Here is a 19,026-nt window from a genome sequence, read left to right on the forward strand (position 1 = left end):
AGAACATTGTCTTGCAGGAAAACACGCACAGAATGAGCAGTATGGCTGGTGGCATTGTCTTGCTGGAGGGTCATGTCAGGATGAGCCTGCAGGAAGGGTACCACATGAGGGAGGAGGATGTCTTCCCTGTAACGCACAGCGTTGAGATTGCCTGCATTGACAACAAGCTCAGTCCGATGATGCTGTGACACACCGCCCCAGACTATGACGGACCCTCCACCTCAAAATCGATCCCGCTCCAGAGTACAGGTCTCGGTGTAACACTCATTCCTTCGACGATAAACGCAAATCCGACCATCACCCCTGGTGAGCCAAAACCACGACTTGTCAGTGAAGAACACTTTTTGCCAGTCCTGTCTGGTCCAGCGACGGTAGGTTTGTGCCCATAGTCGACATTGTTGCTGGTGATGTCTGGAGAGGACCTGCCATACAACAGGCCTACAAGCCTCTCTCAGCCTATTGCGGACAGTCTGAGCACTGAGGGAGGGATTGTGCGTTGCTGGTGTAACTCAGGCAGTTGTTCTTGCCATCCTGTACCTGTCCCGCAGGTGTGATGTTCGGATGTATCGATCCTGTGCAGGTGTTGTTAAACATGGTCTGCCACTGCGAGGACGATCAGCTGTCCGTCCTGTCTCCCTGTAGCGCTGTCTTAGGCGTCTCAAAGTACAGACGTTGCAATTTATTGCCCTGGCCACATTTTCAGGCCTCATGCCTCCTTGCAGCATGCCTAAGGCACATTCATGCAGATGAGCAGGGACCCTGGGCATCTTTCTTTTGGTGTTTTTCAGAGTCAGTAGAAAGGCCTTTTTAGTGTCCTAAGTTTTCATAACTGTGACCTTAATTGCCTACCATCTGTAAGCTGTTATCGTCTTAACGACCGTTCCACAGGTGCATGTTCATTATGGGTCATTGAACAAGCATGGGAAACAGTGTTTAAACAATTTACAATGAAGATCTGTGAAGTTATTTTGATTTTTACGAATTATCTTTGAAAGACAGGGTCCTGAAAAAGGGGCGTTTCTTTTTTGCTGATTTTATATAACGTTCTATTTTTGCATACTCAAAATGCCTACTATTTAGAATGCTAGAATGGGTATTGGACCACAAAACATTTTCCTCTTAGGGGAGACGGAACAGAGTCTAGAGGAGCTGATGGCTCATATGAGGAAGATATAGCTAGGACCAGAAGACACCTCTGCTTTCAGACAACCCTCATTGGCTACATCACAAATTAAAGCCTATTTTATATAGTACACTACTTTTGACCAGGGACCATTCTGTTAAATTAACTTAAGCTTGAAGTAATGGACCAGGTACATACAGATGTTTGCTGTATAATTAATTGTGCTTATGTATCACCTGTTGACCGAGAGGAAAGATTGTTGAAACACTGGAAATTGAATAAGTAATCAAGCCTTGCAGTTATGGATGCAATTACTACCACTGTGGGGAAATTCTAAAGCCCAACATATCTCTGCATGACAAACCTGCCTTTACGTTGTCTAGCTCTGGTCCAAGGCCTTATATGTGGTTTGAGCCTTGATGGCTCAAGCTGCATGTAACGCCCTGGACCAGAGATACTCCATGTCATACTCTTAGCTGTTTAAACTGATATATTTCTCTGCTGAAACTTTACTGACTGATTCTCTGCACATGCTTTGTTTCAATCAGTGGAGGCTCCTCAGAGGAGGAAGGGGAAGACCAATTGCTTTTTTTTTGCGGGTTTACTAACGCATTACTTCTATTAGCTATGTTGACTATGATGTTACTTCACCTAATATGGTGACTACGATGTAGGCTGTTTTTTTTCTTCCTGGTCCCAGACAGCTGATGTGTTGTGCATTGAAGCCCACAAGCAAAGGGAAAGGGTGAGAGGAGGAAAGCACGTAGATGTGAGAAGGAATGCAATGTGGCTGCTATGAAATTGAGCTGTGTTTTCACATGATCAGGAGTGTATTCATTCCACCAATTTCTTTTTATTACAACATTTTTTTTTACCCTGTTTTCGCCCCAATTTCATGATATCCAATTGTTACATACAGTCTTGTCTCATTGCTGCAACTGCCGTACGGACTCAAGAGAGACAAATGTCGAGAGTCCTCCGAAACACAACCCAACAAAACAGCACTGTTGCTTGACACAATGCCCACTTAACCCAGAAGCCAGCCACACCAATGTGTCAGAGGAAACACTGTACACCTGGCGACTGTGTCAGCGTGCACTACGCCCAGCCCGCCACAGGAGTCGCTAGTGCGCGATGGGATAAGGACATCCCTGCCGGCCAAACCCTCCCCTAACCCGGACGACGCTTGGCCAATTGTGCGCCGCCACATGGGTCTCCCGTTCGTAGCCGGCTGCGACAGAGCCTGGACTCTAGTGGCACAGCTAGCACTGTGATGCTGTTCCTTAGACCGCTGCGCCACTCGGGAATCATTCTGCCGATTCTGTTGAAAAACCTTTCTTCAGCGGAAGCGAACAAAACGGGGATAAACATACCTGAATTTGGCCAGTAGAAACGCTTGTTTGCAACTGTTGGTCTAATGATTACACCCTAGATCAGCTAGACGCAGGCAAGAGTGTGCAAGTTAAATGTGTCACTATCTGTACCCTCAAATGTTTTCTCTCGTGCACCTATGTTGTAAACTTTCATTCATAGACGATCTTGTAGCTTACCTCATGACGTTTATAGGGAAAATGTGAGAATCATGAGGAAGCCTAAACCTGTCATTGTTACATTGAACTGGGTGAATGGAATATGAATGACAGTCATCCAATATGGTGCAATAGAAATAAGGCCAAGCTTATAAAAACAATTGTCGTCCTCCCTCATCTTAAACGGCACCGACCGCCACTGCTGTAAAAGTGTTTCTTTTCAGCTTTTTAGAGGACAACAACGCACCCTCAATTATGATATCAGCGCCCTGAAATGCATTGACATCTATATTTAATCAACAGCCAAATGTAACATGTAGTGTCAGTGTCGTAGGCCTACAGAACATGAACTTTAACCTTGTCATAGAGTCCAGAGAACATAGACGGCTTGTGGTCCTGGGAGGATATAATGGAGCTAAAATAGCTTTATAATGGCTGATGACGTGAGTCATATTTTCCCTGATGTCACTTATGTAACTGGAATAATCTGTTTCCACTTTTGACACAATCATTTTCACTTTTAATTGCACTGGCCAAATATGTTAAAATGAGAGACGTCACCTGGTGGCCACAAATGGAACAAAAGCACACGAGAAATAATATTCAAGTTGCCACATGATAGAGACATATAAGAGTTATAAGGTAACACGAGTAAATTACATCAGTTATCATTCAGCTGATGCAATCCTGTCAGAAGGGAAATATTACAGTATGCAACCATGACATTATTTATATATATATATATATATATATATTTATATATATATATATATATATATATATATATATATATATATATATATATATATATATATATATATATATATATATATATATATATATATATATATATTTATATATATATATATATATATATATATATATATATAATATATATATATATATATATATATAATATATATATATATATATATATATATATATATATATATATATTTATATATATATATATATATATATATATATATATATAATATATATTATATATATATATTATATATATATATATATATATATATATAATATATATTATATATATATATATATATATAATATATATATATATATATATATATATATATATATATATATATATATATATATATATATATATATATATATATATATATATATATATAGAGAGAGAGAGAGAGAGAGAGAGAGAGATGGGGATTGAACACCCGTCACCAGGGGTATGTGTGGTCCAGGGGTATGTGTGGTCCAGGGGTATGTGTGGTCCGTTACCGCTTCACCAGATTCCAGAACTATCTGACCTTCTCAGTTAGTTAATATCCTGGACCTTCTCATCAACTGAGGTGGACACCACCTTCCCATCCACCATCTCTTCCACGATCACCCTCACCCGCTTCTGCATGTGGGGGTTATACTCTGTGGAAAGGGCCACAAAACAGGAATTCATTCATTCATTCATTGTGTGTATTATGGGTAACAACACTTGATTCTTCATTCATTCATTCATTTGATTAATTATTCTCTGCTTGCTCACCTTCCACTACTTCCTGGACCTTCTCGACCACGATCACTTTCCTGACCTCCTGTCTGGTCTCCACATGCTTACTGGAAGACACACGGGAAGAACACTTACGGTCAGCTGAACTCACTAACACACATCCTGATCTACTAGTTCGCAATCAGTGGTGTAACTTAAGTAGTTTTGGGGGGTATCTGTACTTAAGGATTTACATTTTTGACTACTTTTACCTTTACTTCACTACATGAAAATATTGTACTTTTCCTTGACACCTAAAAGTGCTTGTTACATTTTGAATGCTTAGCAGGACAGGAAAATAGTACAATTCACAGACTTATCAAACGAACATTCCTGGTCATCCCTACTGCCTCTGATCTGGCGGACTCACTAAACACATGTTTTGGTTGTAAATTATGTCTGAGTGTTGGAGTGTGCCCCGGCATTCCGTAATTTAAAAAAACAAGAAGATGGTGACATCTGGTTTGCTTAAAATAAGGAATTTGAAATGAATTACACTTATACTTTTGATACTTAAGCATATTTTAAACCAAATACTTTTAGACTTTTACTCAAGTAGAATTTTACTGGGTGCCTTTAACTTTTATTTTAGTCATTTTCTATTAAGGTATCTTTACTTTTACTCAAGTATGACTGTGCTGCCATCCTGTTAGAAGGTAACAGATTGTAATAAAATAATGGTTAAATTGGATTTTCATTGTGTTCAATGGTGTTATTTGCCCCCTAGTGGCGCTTTCTGGTACTTAGAAAGACGACGCAAACAGGAAGTACAGAATTTGTTTTGCACGCATAGAAGCAGCTACAAACAACGCTACGGTGCAGGTCTTTCAATGTAGTTATTTCTTGTCACGCTTCAGCCTTGGAAACATATTTGTTTGTAAGTTCGATTCAAGCATTTAGCTAATGATGATAATCTTGTTATTGATAGAGTTGCTTACATATCAATGTTGGTTGCATTTACTCACAAATTGCAATGCCTTTAATGTATGTCGTTAGCTGTATTACTTTGCTCATACGTCATGCAAACGAATTGTAAAATATACAATACTGTAGTTTTGTTACTGTTTCTAGTGTAATATGCTTTGTTATTCTACATAGATGGTTATACATTATTAGAGTAATGAAAGGAGCCAATTACCATATGGTTAACAATTAGCTATATGGTTTGGCATCATGCCAGATGCATGGTACCTTAGCGCGTGCTTTGTATTTATGCAACTTCAAATGTTTAATGTACAGCTACAGTATGTCGGTGTGAATTGAATACTAAAGTATATTCTTTTCTGTATTTTGCAGTTTCACAACATAAACGTTTTCAATATATTCATTCAAGAAAAGTCACGCCTTGGGAGTTTTATTGAAGACTTAGTTGTTAGCTATCTGTCAAGTTTTGCATGGGAACGCAACTCAAGGGCAGAATAATGACAGTTGGGTAATTTTTCCACCACTGTTTGCAGTGAGGTGCCAATAAACAGCTGTCTTCCCCCCCATCTCTTACACCTCCCTCTCTTTCCTGCCCCTCCATTATCCCCTCTCACCTGAATCCTTCTCCATCCAGCAGCCTCCTGTACTCAGCGATCTCCATCTCCAGCCTCATCTTGATGTCCAGGAGGATCTGGTACTCGGAGGCCTGCTGCTGGATGCTGACGTTGAGCTGCTGCAGCTCCTCCTCCATGCTGTTGATACAAACCTGCAGCTGGCTCAGCTGGGAGCCGTGGCGGCCGTTTATATCAGCGACGCTCTGCTCCAGGTACCCATTCTACAGGAATGTGTTTATGTTTGTAAGGGATGATGAAAATGGAGACGGAAGGAAGAAGAGGGTAGTAGAAATGTATAAAGAGGGAGATAAAGGGCAGAGATAGTTAGACTTGTGTGCATGAAGGTGTTAGAACACCTTGACATTAGACCACTGTGGAGGTCTGAAAACTTCTAACAAACTTTGATTTTGGAGTGTAATGTTCCTTTAAAAACCTAATGGAATTCCATACTTTAGGAACAGACATAGGGTAAAGAGAAATGCTATATATTTAGGGATGCTGATTCACTAAGATGGTTAGACATCATACCTGAGTGAGCAGGCCATGCAGTTCAATCTCCAGGCTCTGGAAGGTCCTTTTCAGGTCGGTCACCTGAGACTGAGAGGTCTTCACCTCTGTGGTGCTGGTGGTGATCTGGCTCTGAAGCACCTCCACCTGACACACACACACACACACACACACACACACACACAACCTATTAGTCAAAAGTATAGTACCACTTCACAAAAAATAGTACCTCCCACAAAACACATTTAGGGACCCAGGCCCACACCCTTCGAGGCCCCCTGTCCTATTTTCAGGTTGTCTCACCTTGCTCTCGAACCACTTGGCAGCATCTCTCTGGTTCTTCGCCACCATGCCCTCATACTGGGTCCTCATCTCCTCCAGCACCTTGCTCATGTCCACTGAGGAAGCACAGTTCAACTTCACATTCACAGCACCACACTGCTGTGTCCTCATCAAATGCATCTCCTAACAACAGGAAAAGGGGGACAAATTGAGCTATAATACCTGGGATGTCGAGTTCACGTATACACAGGGAAGGGCAAAAGCACCTGAAAACAATCAGTTACCGTAAATGTGAGGACAAATAACAGAGAAGTTGCCCTAGATTTGTTGTGGATGGGTTTTGCCCCCTTGGGGGCAAACATGGAAATGTTTAAACTCACTGAGAATTAATAAATAAATTCAAATGCAAAAACAGTGCAAAAACTACAGGGGGTGCCATTGTGTCCTAATGAAAAAACCCATGTGGCTGTCCTGGCCCATTGACACTTCAGACAACAGCACAAGCATTAAGACTTGGGTGTGTGAGGAGAAATGAGGAGGTTACCTCCTCATGGTTCCTCCTGAGGTAGACCAGCTCCTCCTTCAGCCCCTCAATCTGCATGTCCAGGTCTCCTCTGGCGAGCGTAAAGCTGTCCAGCACTCCTCTCAGACGAGCAACATCCCCTTCCAAGGTCATATGCATGTTAACCTCCATCTCAAACCTACAGGGGTTGAGGAAAGCAGAGAGCTTGATTAGTTCCTTCTGACAGCAAACCAAGATACAACTTGCCCAACCATGAACTGATCCATAGCTCCTGCATACCCCCATAAGCATTTATGTAGATCTGGGAGGATTGGATCTACTCAATCTCAAACCTATAGGCCAAAGCTACAAATAGAAACAGTACACTCACAGAGGCTGTGTACAGTACAAACAGGAAGTGCACCTACTTCATCTTGAAGTCATCAGCTGCAACTCTGGCATTATCCACCCGCAGGATCATCTGAGCGTTCTCCACAGACCTGGCATGGATCTAGGAACAGGAGGACAGCCACAGTCAATGGAATGTAATATCAGAGTCAACTATGTATGGGATATCATGTGTTTAGATCAGCAGAACAGGTTCATGTCTACTGTTCATTCATATACAACAATTTTGGTTGTAAATCACCATCCCTACAGTGAAGCATGGTGGTGGCAGCATCATGCTTTGGTATGTTTTTCACCGGCAAGGACTGGGAGATTAGTCAGGATCGAAGTAAAGATGAACAGAGCAAAGAACAGAGATCCTTGATGAAAACCATCTCCAGGGCGCTCAGGATCTCAGACCGGTCGAAGGTTTACCTTCTACCAGGACAACGACCCTAAGCACACAGCCAAGAAAATGCAGGAGTGGCTTCGGGACAAGTCTCTTAATGTCTTTGAGTGGCCCAGCCAGAGCCCAGACTTGAACCCGATCGAACATCTCTGGAGAGACCTGAAAATAGCTGTTCAGCGAAGCTACCCATCCAACCTGACAGAGCTTGAGAGGATCTGCAGCGAGGAATGGGAGAAACTCCCCAAATACAGGTGTGCCAAGCTTGTAGCGTCATACCCAAGAAGACTTAAGGCTGTAATCGCTGCCAAAGATGCTTCAACAAAGTACTGAGTAAAGAGTCTGAATACATATATAAATATAATATTTCAGTTTTCTATTTTTATACATTTGCAAAAATATCTACAAACCTGTTTTTGCTTTGTCATTATGGGGTACTGTGTGTATATTGATGACGGGGAAAAACGATTTAATCAATTCTAGAATAAGGCTGTAACGTAACAAAATGTGGAAATAGTCAAAGGGTGTGCCTCCCGGGTGGCGCAGTGGTTAAGGGCGCTGTACTGCAGCGCCAGCTGTGCCATCAGAGTCCCTGGGTTTGCGCCCAGGCTCTGTCGTAACCGGCTGCGACCGGGAGGTCCGTGGGGCAACGCACAATTGGCCTAGCGTCGTCTGGGTTAGGGAGGGCTTGGTCGGTAGGGATGTCCTTGTCTCATCGTGCACCAGCGACTCCTGTGGCGGGCCAGGCACAGTGCGCGCTAACCAAGGTTGCCAGGTGCACGGTGTACCCTCCGACACATTGGTGCGGCTGGCTTCCGGGTTGGATGCGCGCTGTGTTAAGAAGCAGTACGGCTGGCTGGGTTGTGTATCGGAGGACGCATGACTTTCAACCTTCGTCTCTCCCGAGCCCGTACGGGAGCTGTAGCGATGAGACAAGATAGTAGCTACTACAACAATTGGATACCACGAAATTGGGGAGAGAAAAAAAAGTCAATGGGTCTGAATACTTTCCGAATGCACTGTAATTCATTCTGTTGGCATCCTCTAAATCATATCCCCACCATTAAATGTCTACTCAACATAATTACATTGAAATCACATGGACACAATATTGATTCAACCAGTGTGTTGCTACATTAAGACTACATTTTTACCTTTTATTTAACTAGACAAGTCAGTTAAAAACAAATTCTTATTTTCAGTGATGGCCTAGGAACAGTGGGTTAACTGCCTGTTTAGGGGCAGAACGACAGATTTGTACCTTGTCAGCTTGGGGGTTTGAACTTACAACCTTTCGGTTACTAGTCCAACACTCTAACCACTAGGCTACCCTGCCGCCCCATTACCCAGAAGTACCTTGTTGCGGATGTCTGTGATGGTGGCATAGAACCCACTGAGGTCCTCCTTGTGAGTCGGTGATCTCATCTCGTAGAACTCTTTGATCTGCAAGTCCAACTTGCTATTGGCTGCCTCTAGAGAGTGCACCTGTGTACACAGAGAGTGGAAGGAATCAGTTAAATTCATGGGTCTATCTGAAATGGCACCCTATTCCCTATATAGAGAATTACTTTTGTCCAGAGCCCTATGGGCCCTGTTATGCACTACATGGGGAATAGGATGCCATTTGTGGCGCATCCCATCACGTTATGTGAATCTGTGCACACCCATTAGATAATCCCCAACATAATGGAATTTAAAATAAATGATCAAATCCTGCTATGTCATTGTACTTATCAGTGGTGTAAAGTGCTTAAGTAAAAATACCCACAATACCTACTTAGGTAGTACTTTAAAGTATCTTTACTTTAGTTTACTATTTATATTTTTTACAACTGTTGCTTTTACTCCACTACATTCCTAAAGAAAATAGTGTATTTTTTACTCCATAGATTGTCCCTGACACCCAAAAGTAGTCATTACACCTTGAATGCTAAGCAGGAAAGGAAGATGGTCAAATTCACACTCTTATCAAGAGAACATCCCTGGTCATCCCTACTGCCTCTGAACTGGTGGACTCACTAACACATGCTTTGGTTGTAAATTATGTCAGAGCGTTGGAGTGTGCCCCTTGACAATCAGTACAAAGAATGTAAATAAATATTTGTGCCGTCTGGGTTGCTTAATATAAGGAATGTGAAAGGATTTCCACTTTTACTTTTGATACTAAAGTATATTTGACCAATTTCATTTTCTTTTTATACCGAAGTATATATACAACCAAAGACTTGGACTTGTACTGGAGACTTTCATTGGAGCTTTACAGCAAACTACAGGTTACTGTTTCTTCTCAATAGCAATTTTACCATTAGAAACAATGATGGAATAAATCGTTTTTAAAAAGTTACAAGTTAAGTAAACGTTGTTTAAATATATACATATTACTGTAGCCTACTGTATTATCCCATTTAACTGAACACTGTGGATAGTATTGATGAAAGGGGTTGTTTAAAACAAAAATTCTTTCTAACAAAGATTAAAGTTCACTTTCTAATAAAACCATTCTGTATCATCGACTATGTAGTGTTTTGAAAAGAGTTATCACTCGGCCTTGTCTTTCGGTCTCCATAATCTGGGCTGTGCGTAATATCCCGCAGCGCGCCTCACTCTCTATCCACATCTCCATCATTCTTCCTTACCTTTTCCAGGTAGCGGGCCAAACGATCGTTCAGATTCTGCATGGTATGCTTCTCGTTGGCACCGATAGTGATCTGACCTGGCCCGTCCGTAGAGAAAGAAGATTGAGAGATACGGGTGCCGTATCCCCCGGCACCTCCATATACACTCGGCGAGCGACTGCTCCCAACAGAGCACATGCTCATACGGGACCTACCGTATCCCGAACTGCTGGAAAACTGCATCCCACCGGACGAACTGAGGCCACTCGAAACGACACCGCTACCTGAGCTGTATCTAAGGCTACTACTGCGACTGGCTACAATGGACATGGCGAGAGATAGTCTGGCGATGCGTCCTGGGAGGTTAAAGTGCGTTCTTCGTAGTTGAGGCGTCAGGTAAAATAACCCCCTTCGTGTCCTCGAGCGTTTTATACATTTGGGTTAAGAATGATTGACTGCGTCACCATTATTCCTTGGAATGAAGGTATATCTAATTGTTTTGTTCAGTGGGTGGATACAGGGCTTACAACAACTAAGGAAATGAATGGTTCAGTGAATGTTGTGACCTATGAAAGGCAGTGTGTTTGACAGGTATAGACTGGCAAGTCAGACCGCTTACTAAATGTGTTTTGTAAAAGCTGGCATTCCATGGTTTCAGACATCCATTTTCAATTACATTTTGGTTTGTTTACTGAAATTGGCAATATTTTTTTATATATTTTAAAAATATATTATTTTCAAGGATTTGTAGGCTAAATATTGTATGTGTTATTATTTTGCCAAACTAAAATGTTGCACCAAGTCACTCCGTCACTTACATTTGATGATTTTCCATCATTCTATCCATTTGAAAAGATGGTCATTAACAGTCATCTTTTTGAAGTGTAGATGTAGAACCACTATAAACTGTTCATAAATTCAACACATTCAATGTTGTTACTTTGTCTACTCCGTCTACTTGCTCTCAGATTAGTTGGTTTGAATAGTGTGTTCAATCATTGTCAAAGATTCTTATTCTTATTCTTACTATTTTGTCACTTTGATGTTCTCATGCTTTGATTCTGAATTCACAGATGTCCTGTTCAGTAACTATACCCTTATTTGAAATATGAATAAACCTCATAATTCCTCACATTCCTCACATTCCTTAGCCTACTCAGTACATTCTCTCAGATGTTGGTTTGGATAGTGTGTATGCAAAACAGCCACACAACAGCCTGAATAAATTGAACCGTTTAATTCCAAAACGCTCTATATCCATTTTCAGAAATGTTGGTCAATTATCTTTTATTGTTTCCAGAAATTATGAAAGAGATTTGTGTTTTTCAAATCAAATCAAATTGTATTTGTCACATACACATGGTTAGCAGATGTTAATGCGAGTGTGGCGAAATGCTTGTGCTTCTAGTTCCCGACAATGCGGTAATAACCGACGAGTAATCTAACCTAACAATTCCACAACTACTACCTTATACACACAAGTGTAAAGGGATAAAGAATATGTACATAAAGATATATGAATGAGTGATGGTACAGAACGGCATGGCAAGATGCAGTAGATGGTATCGAGTACAGTATATACATTTACATATGAGATGAGTAATGTAGGGTATGTAAACATTATAATAAGTGGCATTGTTTAAGGTGGCTGGTGATACATTTTTTACATCAATTTCCACCAATTTCCATTGTTAATTTAAAGTGGCTGGAGTTGAGTCAGTATGTTGGCAGCAGCCACTCAATGTTAGTGGTGGCTGTTTAACAGTCTGATGGCCTTGAGATAGAAGCTGTTTTTCAGTCTCTCGGTCCCAGCTTTGATGCACCTGTACTGACCTCGCCTTCTGGATGACAGCTGGGTGAACAGGCAGTGGCTCGGGTGGTTGTTGTCCTTGATGATCTTTATGGCCTTCCTGTGACATCGGGTGGTGTAGGTGTCCTGGAGGGCAGGTAGTTTGCCCCAGGTGATGCGTTGTGCAGACCTCACTACCCTCTGGAGAGCCTTACAGTTGTGGGCGAAGCAGTTGCCGTACCAGCCGGTGATACAGCCCGACAGGATGCATCTGTAGAAGTTTGTGAGTGCTTTTGGTGACAAGCCAAATTTCTTCAGCCTCCTGAGGTTGAAGAGGCGCTACTGCGCCTTCTTCACAACGCTGTATGTGTGGGGGAACCAATTCATTTTGTCCGTGATGTGTACGCCGAGGAACATAAAATGTACTACCCTCTCCACTACTGTCCCGTTGATGTGGATAGGGGGGTGCTCCCTCTGCTGTTTCCTGAAGTCCACAATCATCTCCTTTGTTTTGTTGATGTTGAGTGTGAGGTTATTTTCCTGACACCACACTCCGAGGGCCCTCACCTCCTCCCTGTGGGCCGTCTTGCCGTTGTTGGTAATCAAGCCTACCACTGTTGTGTCGTCCGCAAACTTGATGATTGAGTTGGAGGCGTGCATGGCCACGCAGTCGTGGGTGAACAGGGAGTACAGGAGAGGGCTCAGAACGCACCATTGTGGGGCCTCAGTGTTGAGGATCAGCAGGGTGGAGATGTTGTTACCTACCCTCACCACCTGGGGGCGGCCCGTCAGGAAGTCCAGGACCCAGTTGCACAGGGCGGGGTCGAGACCCAGGGTCTCGAGCTTAATGACGAGTTTGGAGGGTACTATGGTGTTAAATGCTGAGCTGTAGTCGATGAACAGCATTCTTACATAGGTATTCCTCTTGTCCGGATGGGTTAGGGCAGTGTGCAGTGTGGTTGCAATTGCGTCGTCTGTGGACCTATTGGGGCGGTAAGCAAATTGGAGTGGGTCTAGGGTGTCAGGTAGGGTGGAGGTGATATCTGTCCTTGACTAGTCTCTCAAAGCACTTCATGATGACGGAAGTGAGTGCTTAGCTCAGTTACCTTAGCTTTCTTGGGAACAGGAACAATGGTGGCCCACTTGAAGCATGTGGGAACAGCAGACTGGGATAAGGATGGATTGAATATGTTCGTAAACACACCGGCCAGCTGGTCTGCGCATGCTCTGAGGACGCGGCTGGGAATGCTGTCTGGGCCTGCAGCCTTGCGAGGGTTAACGCGTTTAAATGTTTTACTCACGTCGGCTGCAGTGAAGGAGAGCCCGCAGGTTTTGGTAGCGGGCCGTGTCAGTGGCACTGTATTGTCCTCAACGCGAGCAAAAAGAGAGCGGTGTTTTTTTCACTATCTAATGAGGTTGTTCAATGACAGACATGTATTTGTTACTACTGTTCGGTTTCACACAGTCAAATGTAACAAATAAAAAATTTAAAATTATACATTTGTGACATCAATATTTTAAAAAATGTACAAAAAAGTTATTCAATATAGTAATATGACATCTATATGTGAATGTTTACATTTGACATTTTAGTCATTAGCCGGATCCAGTCTAATCCGGAGCGATTTACAGAAAGTGCATTCATTTCAAACTAGGTAGGTGAGACAACCACATCCCAGCAAGCACATAACGTTCTGAGAACCACATGTTTCTTAGAGCTTGGTGAGAGTGTGGTTGCCCTATGCCTATTTAGCATACAACCTTCTCATAACACAGGGCTTCCCAAACTTTTTGGGCCTATGACCTAAGCGGTACCGGAGTGCCAAGTCTAGGACAAAAAGGCTACGCAACAGTTTTTACCCCCAAGCCATAAGGCTCCTTCCTGAACAGGTAATCAAATGGCTACCCGGACAATTTGCATTGTGTTCCCCCCCCCAAACCCCTCTTTTTACGCTCCTGCTACGCTCTGTTTATCACATATGCATAGTCACTTTAACTATACATTTGTGTGCATACTACCTCAATTGTGCCGACCAACCAATGCTCCTGCACATTGGCTAACCGGGCTATCTGCATTGTGTCCCACCACCCGTTAACCCCTCTTTACACTACATCTACTCTCTGTTTATCCTATATGCATAGTCACTTTAACCAGATCTACATGTACATACTACCTCAATCAGCCTGACTAACCGGTGTCTGTATGTATCCTCGCTACTTTTATAGCCTCGCTACTGTATATAGCCTGTCTTTTTACTGTTGCTTTATTTCTTTACTTACCTATTGTTCACCTATCACCTTTCTTGCACTATTGTTTAGAGCCTTAAGTAAGCATTTCACTGTAAGGTTCCACCTGTTGTATTCGGCACACGTGACAAATACATTTTGATTTGATTTGAAACCATCAAGCATCAACCTGTTAGAGGAGTCTGTAGTTGGATTTTGACTGTAGTGAAAACCATTCTAGGATTTTATTTGATCATGGGGGAAATGAGCTGCTGTGTAAGCACTGCAAGGCAGGTTAGACTGAATTGAGCCCTGCCTCTTTTCATGTAATGATGATAAATGAGTTTTACCTTTTCAGAGCATGAACAGACACATCCCCAGGGCCATTTCACCTGAACAAATATCATCACTGATGAATAAGCACACAGATACAGTGCCTTCAGAAAGTACTCACATCCCTTGACTTATTCCACATGTTTGTGTCACAGCCTGATTTCAAAATGGAATTTAAAAAAATACATATACACGCATATCACACATACACGCAATACCCCATAATGACAAAATGAAAACTTGTTTTTAGAAATGTTTGCACATTTATTGAAAATGACATACAGAAATATCTCATTTACATAAGTATTCACACCTCTGAGTCAATACATGTTAGAATCACCTTTGGCAGCGATTGCAGCTATGAGTCATTCTGGCTCTAAGAGTCTCTAAGAGCTGTACACACATGGATTGTAAAATATTTGCACATTCTTTTTTTTAAATCTTCAAGCTCTGTCGAGTTGATTGTTGATCATTGCTAGACAGCCATTTTCAAGTCTTGCCATAGATTTTCAAGCCAAAATAAGCACACAAAAAAACTAACTAGGCCACTCTGGAACATCCCATTTTGTCTTGGTAAGCAACTCCAGTATATTTTTGGCTTTGTGTTTTTGGTTATTGTCCTGCTGAAAGGTGAATTTGTCTCCCGGTGTCTGTTAGAAAGCCAGTTTTTACTCTAGGATTTTGCCTGTGCTTAGCTCTATTCAGTTTTTTTAATCCTTAAAAAAAATCCCTAGTCCTTGCCGATGACAAGCATACCAATAACATGATGCAGCCACCACCATGCTTGAAAATATGAAGTGCGGTAGTCAGTGATGTGTTGGATTTGCCACAAACATAATGCTTTTTATTCAGGACATAAAGTGAATTTCTTTGACACATTTTTTGCAGTTTTATTTTAGTGCCATATTGCAAGCAGGATGCATGTTTTGGAATATTTTTTTTATGTACAGGCTTCCTTCTTTTCACTCTGTCATTTAGGTTAATGTTGTGGAGTAACTACAATGTTGTTGATCCATCCTCACTTTTCTCCTATCACAGCCATTCAACTGTAACTGTTTTAAAGTCACCACTGGCCTCATGGTGAAATCCCTGAGCGGTTTCCTTCCTCTCCGGCAACTGAGTTAGAAAGGACGCCTGTATCTTTGTAGTGTCTGGGTATATTGATACACCATCCAAAGTGTAATTAATAACTTCACCGTGCTCAAAGGGATATTCACTGTCAGCTTTTCTAAATTTCTACCCATCTACCAATAGGTGCCCTTCTATGCGAGGCATTGGAAACCTCCCTGGTCTCTGTGTATGAAATTCACTGCTTGACAGAGGAGCCTTACAGATAACTGTTTTGTGTCTGGTACAGAGATGAGGTAGTCATTCAAAAATGATATTGAACACTATTATTGTAAACAGGGCGAGTCCGTGTGACTTATGTGACTTTTTAAGCTATTTTTACTCCTGAACTTATTTAGGCTCATAACAAAGAGTTGAATACTTATTGACTCAATACGTTTCAGCGTTTCACATTTTATTATATAATACAAACATAATTCCACTTTCACATTATGGGTTTATTTGGTGTAGGCCAGTGACACAAAATGTTCATTGTGTCAATTTTAAATTCCGTCTAACTCAAAATGTGTAGAAAGTCAAGGGGTGTGAATACTTTCTTAAGGCCCTGTAAGCAGACAATTATTATTTGTTTACCTCCCAAAGTACAAATCATTCACACACTTGATGGCATCTATGTAGTCTCTGGTGACACTAAAGGTTAAAAGGAAGTGTTTGACTTGACTATTCTTTGGCACCGTGTGACAAGAGGTATGTCCGAGGAATGTCTTGGAAACCAAGACACCATTGCGTGCCTAATCACTTGGCAGGCATTCTGGTATTTCTACTGTTTTCTTTGGTTGTATTGTCACAAGTAGAGATGTTCTGCCTCGATTAGGTAAGACAATAACAAAAGCGAAAGGGTGAGTCCTATACTGTATGTCTTTGGCCTATGTGGGATTACTTCCAAATGTCAGCTGGAATGCCTGTGTCTAGGCTATTATGATAAAGCAAGTATGGAAGGGAGTGGTATACCTCCTTTACAGGAAGTTACATGCACCTAGTAAAGAAGATGGACACAGCACCGACTGGGCCAGCACAATTTAGAGGGCTGGAAGTGGTAGGACCCTAACGAAATGGGTTTATTTCTAATTTAGGACATCAACAATCTTACATGCTTTTTTGCTTTCAATTATCATTTTAATTTCCCTTTAACGATCCATTTCTACAATACACTCTCTTCCACATCTCAGAACTGAATGAACAACATCTCACACACACCCAAATTACCCCAGTTACCACACACACACCTCCAATCTTCCTAGGAAAGAGCCCCGCTATCCATTCTCATCATCCTTGCCAGAAACTGACAGACTGGCTTCCAGTTTTCCTATATAAATGAGTTGATACTTTACATTACTGTGAAGTGCACAATGAAAAGAGACATCAGGTCCATGTTAAACCATTATCTCTTGTTTCCTATTTCCATAACAGCATGTCACTTTGGCTGTGGTATCCTGACCACAATTCCAGTGTTTAAAAATATATATATTAACAAGCTTCATTTACAGCATTCTAAATGGATATCATATCTGTATGAATTGAATTATTTATTTTTATACAGCTTTTAAAGACTATAATATTTACAGAAGATAGTTCCTTAACCATTTAGAAAATATATAGGTACACAACTCTAATGTTGGTTCCAGTCAATGATGCTCTCTTTAGTCCAGATAAGTGGAGGACGTACGTCATCACTTAAAACCCTTCCTCATCCGTTGTTTAGGTTACGCCATAATGATATCGCTGTCATAATCCTTTTACAACTAGGTCTATAGTTAAGAACATCAGTAATGATATGGTGCCTTTGTTTCAAATGTGTTTCTCAGTGAAAGACAACTTGCCATTTTTTTCCATGGTATTTTTAATGATCGATTCATGGTTTTTCTTGAATGTCAATGCAAGTGGAAGTTACAGTTGGTGGTCCTTGGCCTTGGATGCAGGTGTTATCACAGGGTTGTAGACTTCTACTGTAACCACAACCACTATTGAACGTCTGAGTTATACTTTATTGTCTCACATTTCCAGGTGAACGATTAGAATATTGATGCGCCCCATTCTGGCACAGAGTATCCATTACGCATGGAGTTTCCATCGTCTCTTTCAATCAATCAAGGGATCTATCTTGGACATTGTTATCAGACATTGCTCTTTGACCATATTGGTTAGATAGACCTTGGTGTATAAAATACCTGACACAGACAACTGGCAATATCATTCGCACTTGCTGACTTCGTTTTGTACAGACTGTCACATACGGTCACCTCTCTTTTAAGGTAATTTCCACTGTCACTTCCATGCAAAAAAAACTTTTTGTATTCCCTACTTTTAATAATCTAAAGCTATATTGTAAGAAAACTCTTCTTCTGCATCCAGGCATGTCAATGGGTGGATTGTTGGTGTGCGTCCTCATGGCAGCGCTAGTGGGGGTTGGTTTGACATCACCCGTATCCAAGTCGGATGGCAACACCAAACAGGGTGGGATACTGCCACAGCTACTGGCCAGGAGGGAGGGAGTGTGGAATGCTGCGGAGAACGTCGCTAAGCGGGAGCAAGACACTCAAATGAGCATGGCACGGATGGCGAGGACGGCGCACCTGTCGGAGGACCAGCGCGAGTTCATGTCCAAGCAAATCAAGCAGGCCATCTCAGGTATGTGGTGGTGTCGAGTCAAGTGCTTGTGTGTGTGTGAGAGAGAGAGAGAGAGAGAGAGAGATGCCAACATCTACCGTGACAAATGTGAAGTGTATCATCGTTCTCTTTAAATGCACATTGAACTTTTCTGTTTGGTTCATGTAGGTTTGTATTGTTCGCAGAGTTGATAAACGAGTGTCCGGGCCGGGACTACCAAGGATGGGTCGACTTTGGACGGCGGAGTGCAGAGTAGAGACGTACCAAAGGCCAACTGAGGAACGTCTGCCTGCACTGGCGTTACTCAGGAATACATCCCTATTTGAAATAGATTGTATATATTTTAATTTGCTTATATTGATTTTTATCCAAGTGTCAAAATAAACATGTTTGCAGTATCTATGTCTACGGACAATTCTTGACTTCATTTAGGACATGGGCCGGCTGTAGAATCTACATTAAGTGTTCTTAATGTGTCCGGGGAAACCGGCCCTTTGAGTAGAAAAAGAACACGCATGCATGT

At 41.7% G+C, this 19,026-nt stretch overlaps 2 protein-coding genes across 6 annotated transcripts in view; one reads left to right on the forward strand and one right to left on the reverse strand.

Annotated features, from left to right (window-relative positions):
- LOC112242576 (keratin, type I cytoskeletal 13-like) overlaps window positions 1–10,830 on the reverse strand; it is a 29,762-nt gene extending 18,932 nt beyond the window's left edge. For 2 of the 3 annotated variants that reach the window (XM_042310750.1, XM_042310749.1), the window contains exons 1-7: window positions 10,442–10,830; window positions 9,162–9,290; window positions 7,441–7,523; window positions 7,055–7,211; window positions 6,532–6,693; window positions 6,250–6,375; window positions 5,853–5,942 (exon numbers count right to left, since the gene is read on the reverse strand). In XM_042310750.1, coding sequence (XP_042166684.1) covers window positions 5,853–5,942; window positions 6,250–6,375; window positions 6,532–6,693; window positions 7,055–7,211; window positions 7,441–7,523; window positions 9,162–9,290; window positions 10,442–10,750 — 1,056 coding nt within the window. In that variant the 5' untranslated portion in view covers window positions 10,751–10,830. Of the gene's footprint in view, window positions 1–3,798; window positions 4,063–4,180; window positions 4,252–5,721; window positions 5,943–6,249; window positions 6,376–6,531; window positions 6,694–7,054; window positions 7,212–7,440; window positions 7,524–9,161; window positions 9,291–10,441 lie in introns of those variants that run through there. The other variant, XM_042310748.1, reaches the window with a different exon arrangement.
- On the forward strand, window positions 4,837–18,901 carry LOC112245776 (cholecystokinin-like). Of its 3 annotated transcripts, none has more exons than XR_006080599.1 (4): window positions 4,837–5,060; window positions 5,745–5,933; window positions 18,249–18,524; window positions 18,672–18,901. XR_006080599.1 is itself a non-coding variant. In XM_042310753.1 (3 exons), exons 2-3 carry the CDS (start codon window positions 18,251–18,253, stop codon window positions 18,757–18,759), a joined length of 345 nt encoding a protein of 114 aa, XP_042166687.1. In that variant the 5' UTR covers window positions 5,798–5,933; window positions 18,249–18,250; the 3' UTR covers window positions 18,760–18,901. The 3 variants fall into 3 exon arrangements, 1 of the variants encoding a protein (XP_042166687.1); XR_006080598.1 differs by having other exon boundaries at window positions 4,838–5,060; window positions 5,742–5,933; XM_042310753.1 differs by lacking the exon at window positions 4,837–5,060 and having other exon boundaries at window positions 5,798–5,933; window positions 18,689–18,901.
- The last annotated feature ends 125 nt before the right edge of the window (window positions 18,902–19,026 follow it).

This window comes from Oncorhynchus tshawytscha, linkage group LG32 (assembly GCF_018296145.1).
Source record: "Oncorhynchus tshawytscha isolate Ot180627B linkage group LG32, Otsh_v2.0, whole genome shotgun sequence".
Taxonomy (NCBI): Eukaryota; Metazoa; Chordata; class Actinopteri; order Salmoniformes; family Salmonidae; genus Oncorhynchus; species Oncorhynchus tshawytscha.

Excerpts from the sequence above, each read along its gene's own strand:
- LOC112245776 (XM_042310753.1), top strand. The coding sequence starts at position 18,251 with ATGTCAATGGGTGGATTGTTGGTGTGCGTCCTCATGGCAGCGCTAGTG. Across the intron at positions 18,525-18,688 it reads AATCAAGCAGGCCATCTCAG|AGTTGATAAACGAGTGTCCG; the intron begins GTATGTGGTGGT and ends TATTGTTCGCAG.